Raw genomic sequence first — 13936 nt, forward strand, 5'->3', positions numbered from 1 at the left:
ACCCTCATTCCCAAACTGTAACTCCTGTTGGTGGAGACAATGAGGAAGACGATGATAAGACTCAAATACCTGATTGGAGCGACAACTTTAGTTTTTTGTCAGGGCAGGAACAGGTTGGCTCTGAGGACGACGGGTGTGATAACACACAGGGTGATGATGATGAGGTTGGAGATCCCACTTACTGTCAACCCACAGTCAGCCAAGAGATGAGGTCAGCAGAGGAGGTGGAGGAAGATGCTAGTGACGACGAGGTCAGGTTGCGCCTTCCTGGACAGAGACGTAGTACTGGAAGCACGTCAACAACTGCATCCTCAAACACAACTCTGCCTCTCACCACAAGTCGTGGTGGCTCTTCAGGTCGCATGGGTGCTAAGCCTTGCATAGCCTGGGCATTTTTTCAGATCGATAAAGATGACCCAACTCGTGTTATCTGTAACATTTGTCAGCAAAAGCTAAGTAGAGGCCAAAAAATACATAGTTTGAGTACTTCATGCATGAACCGGCACATGGACATGAAGCATAAGTTGCAGTGGGAAGCTCAGTGTGCTACAATGCGGTCTAGCCGGCCGGGCCAACCACCGTCTGCCATATCTTGTGCATCCGCGGCCTCTTCATCCTCTGTGACTGGGGGGACAGCAGTCACACCTGTTTTGGGGCGCAGACCTGCCACCTCTTTACCCGCAACAGCCAGCGTGATTGGCAGGTCATCATTTTCTTTGGAGGTGGTAACACCAGCTGGTCTTGAGCGCTGTCCGACATCGATAGCACCACCTTTGGATCAAGGCAACCTAACATGTCCGCCTGCATCTTCCTCACAGACCGGCAGTTTGCCGGGGACACCCTTATCAACCCCGTCTAAGCACAATAGCCAGCCCTCGGTCCCTCAGATGTGGACAAGTAAAAGACCATTTCCTCCTAGCCATGAGAAAGCTAAGAGGTTGAATTTCACCATCTGCAAGCTCTTGGCTACAGAAATGCTGCCTTTCCGCCTGGTGGACACAGAGGATTTTCGAGACCTTATGTCCGTCGCAGTGCCCCAGTACCAGATGCCCAGTCGGCACTACTTCTCAAAGAAAGGTGTGCCTGCGCTCCACCAGCATGTCGCACACAACATCACCGCTTCTTTGAGAAACTCTGTGTGTGACAGGGTGCATTTCACCACAGACACTTGGACGAGTAGGCATGGACAGGGGCGTTACATGTCGCTGACTGGGCACTGGGTAACTATGGTGACAGCAGGACAAGGGGCTGCTGTCCAAGTCTTGCCGTCCCCACGAGTTGTGCGTCAATCCTCTTTATGTCATTTTTCCTCCACTGCTTCTGCCTCCTCAACCTCCTCTCGGTCTTCCACCTGCACCCAAAGCCTGTCTGGTCATGCCACAAGCTTTCTAACTGCGCAGAAGGGATCCTGCACACCTCCTTACTATGCTGGCAGTAGGGCTCAACGTCATCAGGCGGTTTTTACATTGAAATGTCTGGGAAATGTGAGTCACACAGCTGAGGAGTTGTGGTCAGCTCTGGAGAACCAATTTCATGAATGGTTGTCTCCACTGGACCTGAAACCAGGGAAGGCCGTGTGCGACAATGCTGCAAACCTGGGTGCGGCCCTTCGCCGGGGCAATGTCACACACGTGCCTTGTATGGCTCACGTGTTGAACCTGGTTGTCCAGCAATTTTTAGCCCACTATCCCAGACTAGATGGCCTTCTGCAGAGGGCACGGTCGCTGTGTGCTCACTTCCGCCGTTCGCATCCCGCAGCTCAGCGACTTACATCTCTACAGAAGTCGTTGGGCCTGCCACTTCACCGGCTAAAATGCGATGTGCCTACCCGGTGGAATTCAACTCTGCACATGTTGCAGCGACTGTGGCAGCACCGACAAGCCCTGGTGCAATACGTTCTGACGTATAGCCTGGGCCAACGAGATTCAGAGGTGGGGCAAATCACGCTGGAGGAGTGGTCTCAGATCAGGGACCTATGCACCCTTCTGCACAGTTTTGAAATGGCGACGAAGATGTTTAGTGCTGACGATGCCATTATCAGCATGACTATTCCGGTGATTTACATGCTGGAGCACATGTTAAACAGAATTCGGAGTCAGGTGGTGGCACAAGAGGAGGTGTAGGAAGTAGAGGAGGAGGAGTTGTATGCGGAAGGGCTAACATCTGCAAGGTCCAGACGGTCGGCAGCACCAGGGCGGCAGGCATGTGAGGGTGGGGGAGATGATTTTACCAGGGCGCATGGTAGCAGCCAAACTAGTGAGGAAGGTGCAGGAGCCCAGGAAGAAGTGGAGGACGAACTGATGGAAGACTCATCAGATGAGGGAGACCTTGATCACATTTCTGTTGTGCGAGGTTGGGGGGAGAGGACAGAGGAAGGAAGCATGATTGTTACCTCGCCACCAACACAACAGGGACTTGGTGCTCCTGGATGCGCAACACACATGAGTGCCTTCTTGCTGCACTACCTGCAACATGACCCTCGAATTGTGAGAATTAGAAATAATCCTGACTATTGGGTTGCCACACTGTTAGATCCCCGGTACAAAAGTAAATTTGCAGAAATTATTCCTGCCATAGAAAGGGATGCACGCATGCAGGAGTATCAGCAGAGACTGTTGCAGAATCTTACATGTGCTTTTCCACAAAATACCAGTGGTGCACGTAGTGAATCTCACAGTTCCAACTTGCCAACCGTGGTCTGTATGGAATTGTTCAATAAAGGGCCCAAAATTAAGATAACATAGATGGGAGAGGTCTCTATGAATAGGAATTCCTAAGTATTTGATACCCTGTGAGGGCCAGGCAAAGGGAAAGTTGGACTGGATGGAATCCTATATGGATTTAGGGAGGGAGACATCGAGGGCCTCAGACTTCGCTGCATTGATTTTAAAATTTTACCATGTAACAAAGTGATCTATTTCAGCCATAACAGCAGGGATGGATATATGTGATTGAGTGATATATACTAGGACATCATCAGCAAATAGAGAGCACTTGTACTCGGTGCCTCCCACCTCAATCCACCTAATATTGGGGTTATGGCGAATTGATGAGAGCAGGTGCTCCGTCACTAGGATGTATAAGAGAGGGGACAGAGGACATCCCTGCCTTGTCCCATTGGTGATTGTGAAAGGTGATGAAAATGTTCTGACGCACCCCCTGGGCCTTGGGACACCCGGAGCCGGACCCTTTTTGGTGGATGCTGGTGGTTGTAGTCTTCGTGGCGGCGATCCGGTTCCGTGGCTCAGGGCGGTCAAACCAGTGGCGGAACTATTTATGTGGTTTTGATGTTTAAATGTCCGACTACGCCACCCGTGGATTGCGGTCAGAGTGAACCGCCGCTACAGGGCAGACCGCTAAGGCTGGTGTTGTGGGTGCAGCAGAGCGTAGCATAACTCCCCACGGGAGGAGTATAGCCTCAGGGCAGTGTATGCGGAGGATGGGGGTGATGGTGCAGGGCAGCAGCAGTAACGACACGGAGTCAGTGATGCAGTTCAGGGCCTTTACTCACAGTTCTTATTATCCAGACCACGTCTGCAGGTAACGGCTGCCCACGTCGTACTGTGCTCACCAGGTGAGGGGCTCAGACAACTCCCAGATAACTTTGGAGCGCTTCACAGGACCCCCTTTGTGTGTCCTTTGTCTGGCCTTTCTTACCAACACTTCTGTCCGGCTGCCTCGGGCCTCCTCTTGGTAAACTTGGCGCCAGTTTCCCTGACCCTATGTGGTGCCTTCCTAGCGGGTGGAGCAAGGGGCTGCGCCACATAAAATGTCAGAGCCTCCGGTTTCTAGCTGAGGGTCGTTTCCTGCCTCCACTAGTTCGGGGACCGGTCTCCCCCTTTGGCCTGACCCCTCCACGCAGGTGGATTCGGGCGTGCGGTGGCGACTCGCCCGTCCGCACCCCTGGGATCCCTTCATTCCTCGTTCCTGGAGCCTTCTCCGCTCCTCTTCCTTCCTTCTCCCTCTTGCAGGCCTGGGCCTCTGTTACTAGGCCCGCCTCCGGAGCAGAGCTCATGCAGAGCCCCTGCTCCCTGCCACTTCTGCTCAGACTTCTCTGCACTGAACTAAGATGGTGCCCACCTTTTATACTCCCTTCTCAATGCACCCAGGAACTGCTTCCTCCCTGCTCCTGCACTGCAGGGTTCCCCTTCCTCAGTGTTCCCTCCCCCCACTCCAGCCAGGGACAGGGACTGTCGTGCCCATCTCAGGGGCATATTGGTCGCCCTGCCCCACGGCAATGTGGTGTAATGCATGCAGGTGTCGGGTCCTGATCCACACTCCATCCTTATCTGAGAGTGAGATATCACACCTCTGGGTGAGGTGCAATACGTCTGTAGCAACCGAGCCCTCGGTGCTACAGTTCCATTTATCTTCAGCCTAGGTGACGTATTGTGATACAGGGCCGTGATTTTGGCTATAAAAGGGTCCCCTAGACCCCTACCCCAAGCTTTTTAAGAGAATCATATATGGCGTGCCAGGAGACTCTATGGAATGCTTTCTCAGCATCCAACGAGAGTATCTACTTACAAATTTTTAACTGCATCTAGCCCAGGAAATACTTTGTGCCTAGTAGCAGTGTCTGCTAGTCAGCGGATTATCCCGGCTGTTAAGCAAGCCACACCACCTGTAGTTTGGACACTTAATTTTTTCAAAGGAAATGCTTCGGGACCACGGGATACTTAGTGAAGAGCATCAGGAGGCACCCCAAGGCATAGGGGCTGGGACTGGCACTAGGATGCCTTGCGGTGGACAGCCGAGCTCGATCCTTATAAAAGCTTTTTAACTGCAGCAGCTTTAGTGGACGCTACTGGAGCTGGAATTACGCGGCTGCTTGCATGAGACTTGCCCTCCAATAGATCCTTGTAAATGGATTTAAAGTGTATTCATTCAAATTAGAGGGACAATTTAAATTAAAAAGCTTAGAGCTGCCTCCACCACAGGGGGGCTCGCTCGACCCACCAGCGGACAGGCACCAGTATTGGGAGAGGGGGGCTGGCCGTCAGGGTTCACCGCGGCTCTGGCACAAACCCGGCGACACGGAGGTGGCACGGGCAGGAGCGGACTGGCTGTCTCGGCTTCTCACTTTTTGGATTTTAGAAGGGCATGACATGCCTATATCTGTGTCTCCCCCTCCTTTTACTCCTTCACCTCTTTTCTTTTCGCATGACTATATGTACTTGTCACTTTTCCATGTGTTAGTTGTGTCTTCTGAGCAGTTTGTCAGCTTTTGGACACCTTTGAAGGTGTTTTCTATGTGTTTCTATGTGTTTTTGTTTGCCTGCCATTGGTTTTAACGGTGTTCGAAGGTGTTCGACGAACAGTTCGACGAACAGTTCGGCGAACAGTTCGGCGAACAGTTCGGCGAACAGTTCGGCGAACACACGGGTGTTCGACGAACCGAACCGAACTCGAACACTACGGGGGTGGCTCAACACTAATCAGAAGGTAATTCTAAGGAACCACAAAAAGCAAATATGTGAATATGCAGATCTATGAAAATAAAGTGCAAAAGTTTGTATATCAAAACACATATCAAAAGTACATAAAACACACAAAGTGATTAGGCGATGAGTACATTAATATGTGAAACACAGTAAGAGAATCCGTATATTGCTGGAATTCTTATATGGTGCTGGGTAGTCTGCTTGACCTGATAGGCTGTAAGCCAGACACTGTGCATCACAAGTATCTGTGTGACTGGTGTCCTATACAAGCCTCAGTGCTTATTTCTAATACTAGTCAACCCCCCACACCATGACTGGTAGGCAGGCGAGTGGCTGCTTCATCAGTATTTTGCACCTGGGCTGCCTGACCCTTCATCATGGGGGTCAGCTGTATCCTGTAATGCATTAGTATTGTGACCGGTGTTAGTAAATAAAGATGCTTATTTTTCAGTGATGTTTTTTTGAAACCTCAACCCACCATCCTCTAACTTTTTTCAACACCTCCCACCCCCCCCCCCCAAAAAAAAAAAAAATAAATTATCGTTTCAAGAATCTAGCATCCTGGCTTACCTCTCCATCAAGCTTCACAGGTTTCATAGTTTTCAGATTCCCACTATGTTTCTACAAAGCAATCAGATTAAGATACATATTATAAAATCATATTAACTGTTTAATCAAATTAAAAATTCGGCAATCAACATTAGGCCTCATTCAAATGTCCCTGATTTATGGTACAAGTGTTATCAGTGTTTTGCATTTGACTTTCAGTGAATCACTTTTTACCATCAGGTGAAAAAAAAATCCAAAGTTTGTTAAAAAAAAAATAAAAAAAAATAAAAAATATGGCGCCATTTTCCGAGACCCATAGCATTTCTATTTTTCGGGATCTGGGGCCGTGTGAGGGCTTATTTTTTGCGCGCCGAGCTGACGGTTTTATTGATATAATTTTGGTGTGGATATGATGTTTTGATCACCCATTATTGCATTTTATTGTAATGTTGTGGCTACCAAAAAATTTTTAATTCTGGCGTTTTTAATTTTTTTTTTTCTTTACGCCGTTTACCGATTGGATTAATTCTTTTTTTATATTAATAGATCGGGTGATTCTGAATGCATACCAAATATGCGTATATGTGATTTTTTTTTTGTTTTATTTTCAATGGGGCGATTTAAACGTTTATTTTAATATTTTTAAAAACTGTTTGTTTTTTTTACTTTTTGCATTCTTCCATAGTCTCCATGGGAGACTAGAAGCTGCATTTATCTGATCGCCTCTACTACACACAGGCGATGATCAAATCGTCTGTGTGTAGCAGAAATGCTCACGTGCCATGAGCGCCGACCACTGGGCAGCGCTCATAGCAATCTGGCAATGACAACCAACCCATCGGCGACCCTCAATCACGTGACGTCGCCGATGGGCGGAGGCAGTGACGCGCATCCGGTTTGCGCAAGTTAAATGCCGCTGTCAGAGATTGAGAGCGACATTTAACTAGTTAACAGCCGCGGGTGGATCGCGATTCCACCCGTGGCTGTTAGGGGCACATGTCAGATGTATAGATCAGCTGTCATGTGCCCAGAAAGATAGGGTCCAGGGCCGGAGCCCACACTAAAGGGAGGGGCCGATGTGTGTTCTATTATTACGGCACACGTCGGAAAGAGGTTAAAATCACGGACAGCACACAGACTGCACACTAATGCAGTCAGTGTGCTGTCTGATTTTCAATGACCCATAGACTTGTATTGCTACTTTCCATCTGTGACACCAACAATAGACATGTCTGTGATTTTTTTGGCAGACACACAGTCCACAAAAAAAAAAAAAAAAAAAAAAAAAAAAAAAAAAAAGATTATAATCGCTACGTGCTCTATCCGTGAAAACCATAAACCGGACATGTATGTGAAAAACAGAAGGAAGTCTCATATAGTAAACTAGAATCATGAACAGAGCTTGAGTGACAGAATATAAACGTTTTCTTATCGTTTTATTGGGAGTTACATTAGTTTAAAGAACAGTCAGCCTAGTTATCCTGGCCATGCAACAGATACCATATAACATAATTGTGGATGCAAGGTGCCCCGGTGTACCTTATAATTCTTTAGGTGCCAGGGATTCTAAGGCCATAAATATACACAGACTTTTGTGATGGTTTCTGATAGATCCAATGTATTATTAATAGGCTGCAAGGAATTTGTAGCAGGACTAACAATACATTAGGGAATTGTACACAATTTAATTCTATAATAGTTCTGACCTGATTAATCCATATCAATCCAATTACCAAAATTTATAGAGCCTGGAAGCAATGGGTATGGAGTCATAGATGCCATAGATGGGGCTGGTAGAGAAGTATGCGGCATGGGTGGTACATTGCTCCTGGTCTAGCCCGACTTTCTACATTAATGTTGTACAGAATGATACATTTCCTTATTTTTAAGTAGCCTAAAGCAGATAAATATTCCCGTATTTGCAAAGCGTCTCAAACTTCATCTGCAGTTTCCAGTCCACTGAGTGTTTCTCCTAAAATCAAGTTACCCTTATCTCTGAGGATTCTGGATATCCAAGGAGAGCCAAAAATATTCTCATCCATTTTCATACTCACTTCCGCAATCTCGCCTTAGCATTATCATAAAAATCTACATTTTTATGAACACCTAGTATCCAAGGAGAATGATAATACATGAAGGAAAAAAATATTTTGTTGAACTATACAAGAATTCTCAGCTTTCAATAAAAAGCCTATTAGCTATGGATACAAATGTATTCGGCTTTATAAGCATGAACCTAAATATTGCTGGGCACCTAGCTGGGTCTGCAGTGACAGGAACTCTTGAGGTCTAATATTTATGCAACTTTAAAGGGGCTGTCCAGTCTTCAGCTACAAGTCTGCAGTCATTCCAGTGTGCTTGCACTGCATGCTGTGAGGATTCTCCGGAGCTGGGAGCGGGCAGTAACAGTCTAGTCGGAATTTGGCTGGGAGTATGCAAATCACATACTTGCGGTCACATGATCGCCTGCTCCAGGACCTGGAGAATCTGTACAGCGTGTAACTGAACTCAAAATGAGAATTCACAAGTTTACAATCATATAGACTGACTGCAGACTTGTAGCTCAAGTCTGGACAACCCCTTTAAATACTATAACTCAGTATGTCAATCAAAAATTCAGTCTAGTGGAAAATCATTTGGGAAAAAGGCTAGATTATCTGTCTGAATAAAAGAAAATCTCCAAAAGCAATGGATCAAAAGGAGTTTACAGTTAGAAAGTACAAGATAACTATTTAGGATGAGTTTGTGTCCCATCGCTCTAAGCAGGGCTGTGGAGTCGGTAAGCCAAACCTCCGACTCCTCAATTTCCACGACTCCACGACTCCGACTCCCTCGTACATGGCTCATGTGTAAGTGATAAATTTACTGCAGCACAGATTCATCTCAGCTAAAAGTCTAGACCTTTAGATCAGGAATAGGGCAGACATTTATAGGACATTTCATAACTTTACTAAATTCTTATTAAAACATATTCCCCACAAACTGCATTGAACTACTGTACCCAATTTATTATATATTTTAGGAGTCTGTCCATTTTATAAAGACTCCGATTCCGACTCCACCAAAATGGACACCGACTCCATGACTCCCACTCCACAGCCTTGGCTTTAAGGCTACTTTTTTTGACAGAATGTGTGTAAAGCCATGTTCACACGTTGAGTATTTGGTCAGTATGTTACATCAGTATTTGTAAGCCAAATCCAGGAGTGGGTGATAAATACAGAATTGGTGACGTGTTTCTATTATACTTTTCCTCTGATTGTTCTAACTCTTGGTTTTGGCTTACAAATACTGATGTAAATTCTAACCAAATACTAAACATGTGAATGTGGCCTTAAGGAGATTATGTATACACTAGTGATGAGCACAAGTGCTCGTTACTAGAGTTTGCCTATGGTGCTCGTGCATGCACTGAGTATCGCGGGTGCTCGAGTGACATGTTTGAGTTTCAGTGGCCGCATGTTTCGCGGCGGTTAGACACCCACAAAACATGCAGGGATTTCCTGACAAACACTGGCAATCTCCGCATGTTTTGTGGCTGTCCAACAGCCGCGAAACAGGTGGCCGCTGAAACTCGAACATGTCACTCGAGTACCTACGATAATCTGTGCATATTCGAACACCATAGGCAAACTCTAGTAACGAGCACTTGTGGTCATCACTACTCATGACCATTGTGCATTTAAAGATGTTGTGGAACTGTGTGTTTTTGCCCACTGGGCTTTTATATGGAACATTAAAAAAAATACATGTAAAAACACAATTATGTTTTTAAGTGTGGAAACTCAACAATTCTACATTAAAAAAGGAGGATAATATGCACAAATAAATCAACAAAAATAAAATAAGTACAAACTGCTCTTGCATGTTTTGGTATGGACACCTGCAGTAAAAATGCTACACAAAAAAGCAGCGATTTTGCATGTGCGAATATGGCCATAGTATAAGGTCAGACAGCACAACTGTGATGTGGTCATTAATCAGTTAATGCAGTCAAAAAGGCTTTGGTCTAAACAAACATGCTAAGAGCATTTTCTACTAGCATCTTCTTTAGAATAGACATTACCACAGAGGTTTCAACATTAATTAAACCTTACTAAATTTGTGTCATGTAAATTTGTTAATGTAAAATCTGCATGCAGTAAATTGCACACTTTTTTGACAGCATTGATAGTGCCATGGCCGCGTCACAGCTGCGCTATCTGGCCTTGTCTGTAAAATTGTGTGCACAATCAAATCTTAAAATGAAAAATAAATAAATAATAAGATAAGGAATTCTGTATTTTAGGGACACAGTATAAAACGGATATTGGACTGTGGCCACCGCATCAGACTGTTCCATAAAAGTTAATGGCCTCTTGAATATGGCTTGTAATGCAATGTGTGTCTCGGAAAGCAGAACTGTACTGAAGGCAGCGCATATCCCTTGCAGCATGCAGTACAAGCCATGGATTTTATGTTCTGGAAATATCTGAGTGATTTTCTCCACATAACTAATGTTGAGTGATTGATAAATAGGGCAGTAATTCCTGGGAGCACAATGAATTAATGATAGTGATGGGCCTGACTGGCGCTGCTGCTGCGGTGTACGGTGAATCAGGATGATTTGCCTGTCACAGAAGTTTGTGCAGTGCTCAGACCATCTCCCTTTATTACACGGCATAAATCCGTCTCATACATCAAAACAATTTGACCTGTACGGACACAGGAAGCAAAACAGTACAAAGTGAGGAAGACATGTTCCATCCAATTACAAATCTGATTCATTCTGTACGATACGTATCTATGCCTGAAAAAGCTCATCTGCTGCAGAAGCATCTACCCTTACTGATAAACCTCCAAAGGCATGGAGTCTATCAGCAACGTCACGTCTCCAGGTAATCATGAATGTGTGCGAGATGTACTAATCAGGAAGAAGCAGCAGGGGATAACTGTGCCCATATATGTGGGTATAGCACTGCTGCATCCTACAGTACATGGGTGATCAGTTATTAATTACCTACGGGACATTTGCCCTCCTAGAAAACACTTTAGTGTCAGCTTTCCAACTGGTGACACTACAGAGGTAATATGGTATTAATTGGAAAGAACTACATGAAGGAAAAAAACGAAAAAACCCAGAATGATTACAATTGTACACTGCAAGGAACTGATCCTATAGTAAGCTACAGGCTACGTCCATAGCCTCTGCTACATCCACTCCACACATTATTACTAAACCCTTCAGTAGATCATACTTGTAACTAATGGACCCAGGGTTTCATAGCTTTCATTTCCGCTGCATCTAGTTATCAGCCTTCCTGCTGGCAAGGATTAATATGCGGTAATCAGAGCTGACAAATGCACGTGTTTCCAGATGGCCCGGCTAACACTAGTAATCAACAGCGCCGGTTGGTGCAATACACACATTTCTCACCGGCAGAAGACAAGCAAATCTGCTTCCAGAAGCAGAACCAGGAATATTCATCTGCCTAAAGTCAACATGTTCTCCTAACATTCACGTGATTAACTGCTTGCTAGTGCTTGAAAGCAATATTCAGAAAGTAGCATTGCTCATTACAGATAACGTTACTCGAAGGATGTACAATACAAATATAATATATTATAGCGTTACTCAAAGGAGGAAGAGGATCGGAAACAAATACATTTTAGGAAAGTCAGTGGGTTTAAACATGGGGAAAAAGCGCTGTCAGTGCCAGGAAGCAAAAAACAAGCTCCCATCCGGCACACTACTAATGGCTGCACTGTTCTAACGCTAACGGAGTGGCACGCTACGGCTTTATACATCCCTAGGCTGCTTATATATTCGGGTATTTTACATTCTATATATGGAAAAGGAAAGAGCACACTCTGTGCAGATGCAGACCAGCTTCATGTTATAGAGGTAGCGGTAGGATTTCTATCTGCTACTTACTTTCACACCTCGGAGTGGTCTGGCTTTTTTAGGGATCCTTTTTTTAATCCTTTCATAAAAACTGAATTGATAATGCAGCCGTAGCTTTCTTTTACTTACTAAAATTAGTTCACTGCTCCCGTCCTGTATCCAAATACACATAGGACACATTATTGAAATGGTGACTCCATCTAAAGGCCAGAACAGAGCACCTAGAAACATCATCTTTCTCCTAATGATAAGGCACATCTATGCATTTATGAATAAGTATTAGTTTCACGACTAAACTTGTACTGCCTACTTTCTTTCAGGCTGCATGTCAGGGGCACTGACAATGGTAGGGAATCCTTCCAAAAAAGGCTTGTTGGAAATAAACCTTTTAAATAATACAACTGTCCACTAGATGGCGCATAAGCATTAACTGAAGCATGGTGAATGGAGCAGTATAAATTGATCTTTAATAATCTCCCCCTAGTGGTGGGCTGCAGGTAGACCATGTTTTATAAATTAAAGGAAACCTGTCAACTGATTCATGCAGCATTAATCAGAAGAGCCAGGCTGCACAATTGCTGCCTGGTATGTTTTTCCCTGAAACACTAGAATGTTTCAGAAAAAAAACAGGGACCGTAATCAAAGACTAGAGTAGCCCGGCTTCTCCCAGCACTGGTGCAGGTGATTGAAGGGTCTCTCCCATAGCAAGAGAGGAGTCAGCTGGGGTGGGGGAGGACTAGTCTCATCTCCGGCTAGAGTAGCCGGATGGATCTTTAAAGTACATTAAAGTAAAGTATATTTCCTCTGAAAATCATGAGTGTTTCAAAGCTTAACATACCTTACTGCTATTGTGTGAGGTTTGGGCAGCATGAATCAAGTGACAGGTTCCCTTTACCTCCATCTATGTAGACAACTGGAGATTTGCGTAAAGATAAAGCAGCGGTCATATCTTAGAAATATATAATATCAAATTAATCAGCGCTGGATTATAATGCAAAAGGTAGATACAAATAACACATGTAAAATGTCATCACACTTCCTTTTTAAATATTTAAGGAAACTCATATAGCTTTAAAGGCTATGTACACCTTCACTGACATTTGTTTATTGTATTGTTTATTTGTTAAATGCAAAGTTAAGCAACTTTCTAAATAGAATTCATTAAAACAAATCTCTACCCTGTAGTTGCTGCAAAGTCTGTTAGTTCTATAGCTAGTAGTGTTGAGAAAGTATGTTCTGTTAACCCTTTCGCTGAGTATGCTCGGGCAGAGCTCCGAGTATTTACAGCTGCTCGTTGATATGGTTGAATCGCTCCCGTGTGCATGATTTGCAACTGTTTGACAGCTTTATTACATGGGAGGAATGTGTAAGAAATAGACATTCCTCACATGTAATAAAACTGTCAAACAGTTGCAAATCATGCACACGGGAGCGATTCAACCATATCAACGAGCAGCTGTAAATACTCGGAGCTCGGCCCGAGCGTACTTGGCGAAAGGGTTAACAGAACATACTCGCTCAACACTAATAGCTAGCTAATATCTGCAAGGCAAAAATGTAACAAACCCGTCAGAGCTCCTGCTTCTGATGGCTCTCTGCTCCCCCACCTTTCTCTCACGGTTAGGTCTCGTTCACACGACAATATTTTGGGTCCTGTTTGCTGTCCATGAAAAAAAATGGACAGCACTCAGACATATATGTTATTCAATGGGGCAGTGCAGATCAGCGATTTATTTCACTGTTCGAATCTGCGTGTGAAAAAAATCGCAGCATGCACTAGTTTATTCTGTAAATCGCTCATTCAAGTCTATGGATGGGAAAAAAAAAATCAGTCATATGGAGCCACAGTATAGCATCCAATTTTTACGGATACATTGCAATTCTGTAACATAGGAAACTGTAAATCTGATAAATTATTAAAGGGAATCTGTCACCACTTTGGAGTTATCAGACCTCTATTATGGGCATACAGGGTATACAAAAGTAAATCTATACACACCTGTATGGCCCATAGTAGAGGTCTGATTGCAGAGAAAAGCGCTATAAATCAATTCTATTT

At 44.7% G+C, this 13936-nt stretch overlaps 1 protein-coding gene across 1 annotated transcript in view; it reads right to left on the reverse strand.

Moving 5' to 3' along the window:
- Nucleotides 1-13936, reverse strand: part of CTNNAL1 (catenin alpha like 1) — a 250875-nt gene that overhangs the window by 43166 nt on the left and 193773 nt on the right. The window contains exon 13 of the mRNA XM_073678608.1: nucleotides 6015-6065. Coding sequence (XP_073534709.1) covers nucleotides 6015-6065 — 51 coding nt within the window. The remainder of the gene's footprint in view (nucleotides 1-6014; nucleotides 6066-13936) is intronic.

The sequence above is a fragment of the Phyllobates terribilis genome, unplaced genomic scaffold, assembly GCF_046119375.1.
Source record: "Phyllobates terribilis strain yellow unplaced genomic scaffold, ASM4611937v1 Scaffold_4__5_contigs__length_816908805, whole genome shotgun sequence".
Taxonomy (NCBI): domain Eukaryota; kingdom Metazoa; phylum Chordata; class Amphibia; order Anura; family Dendrobatidae; genus Phyllobates; species Phyllobates terribilis.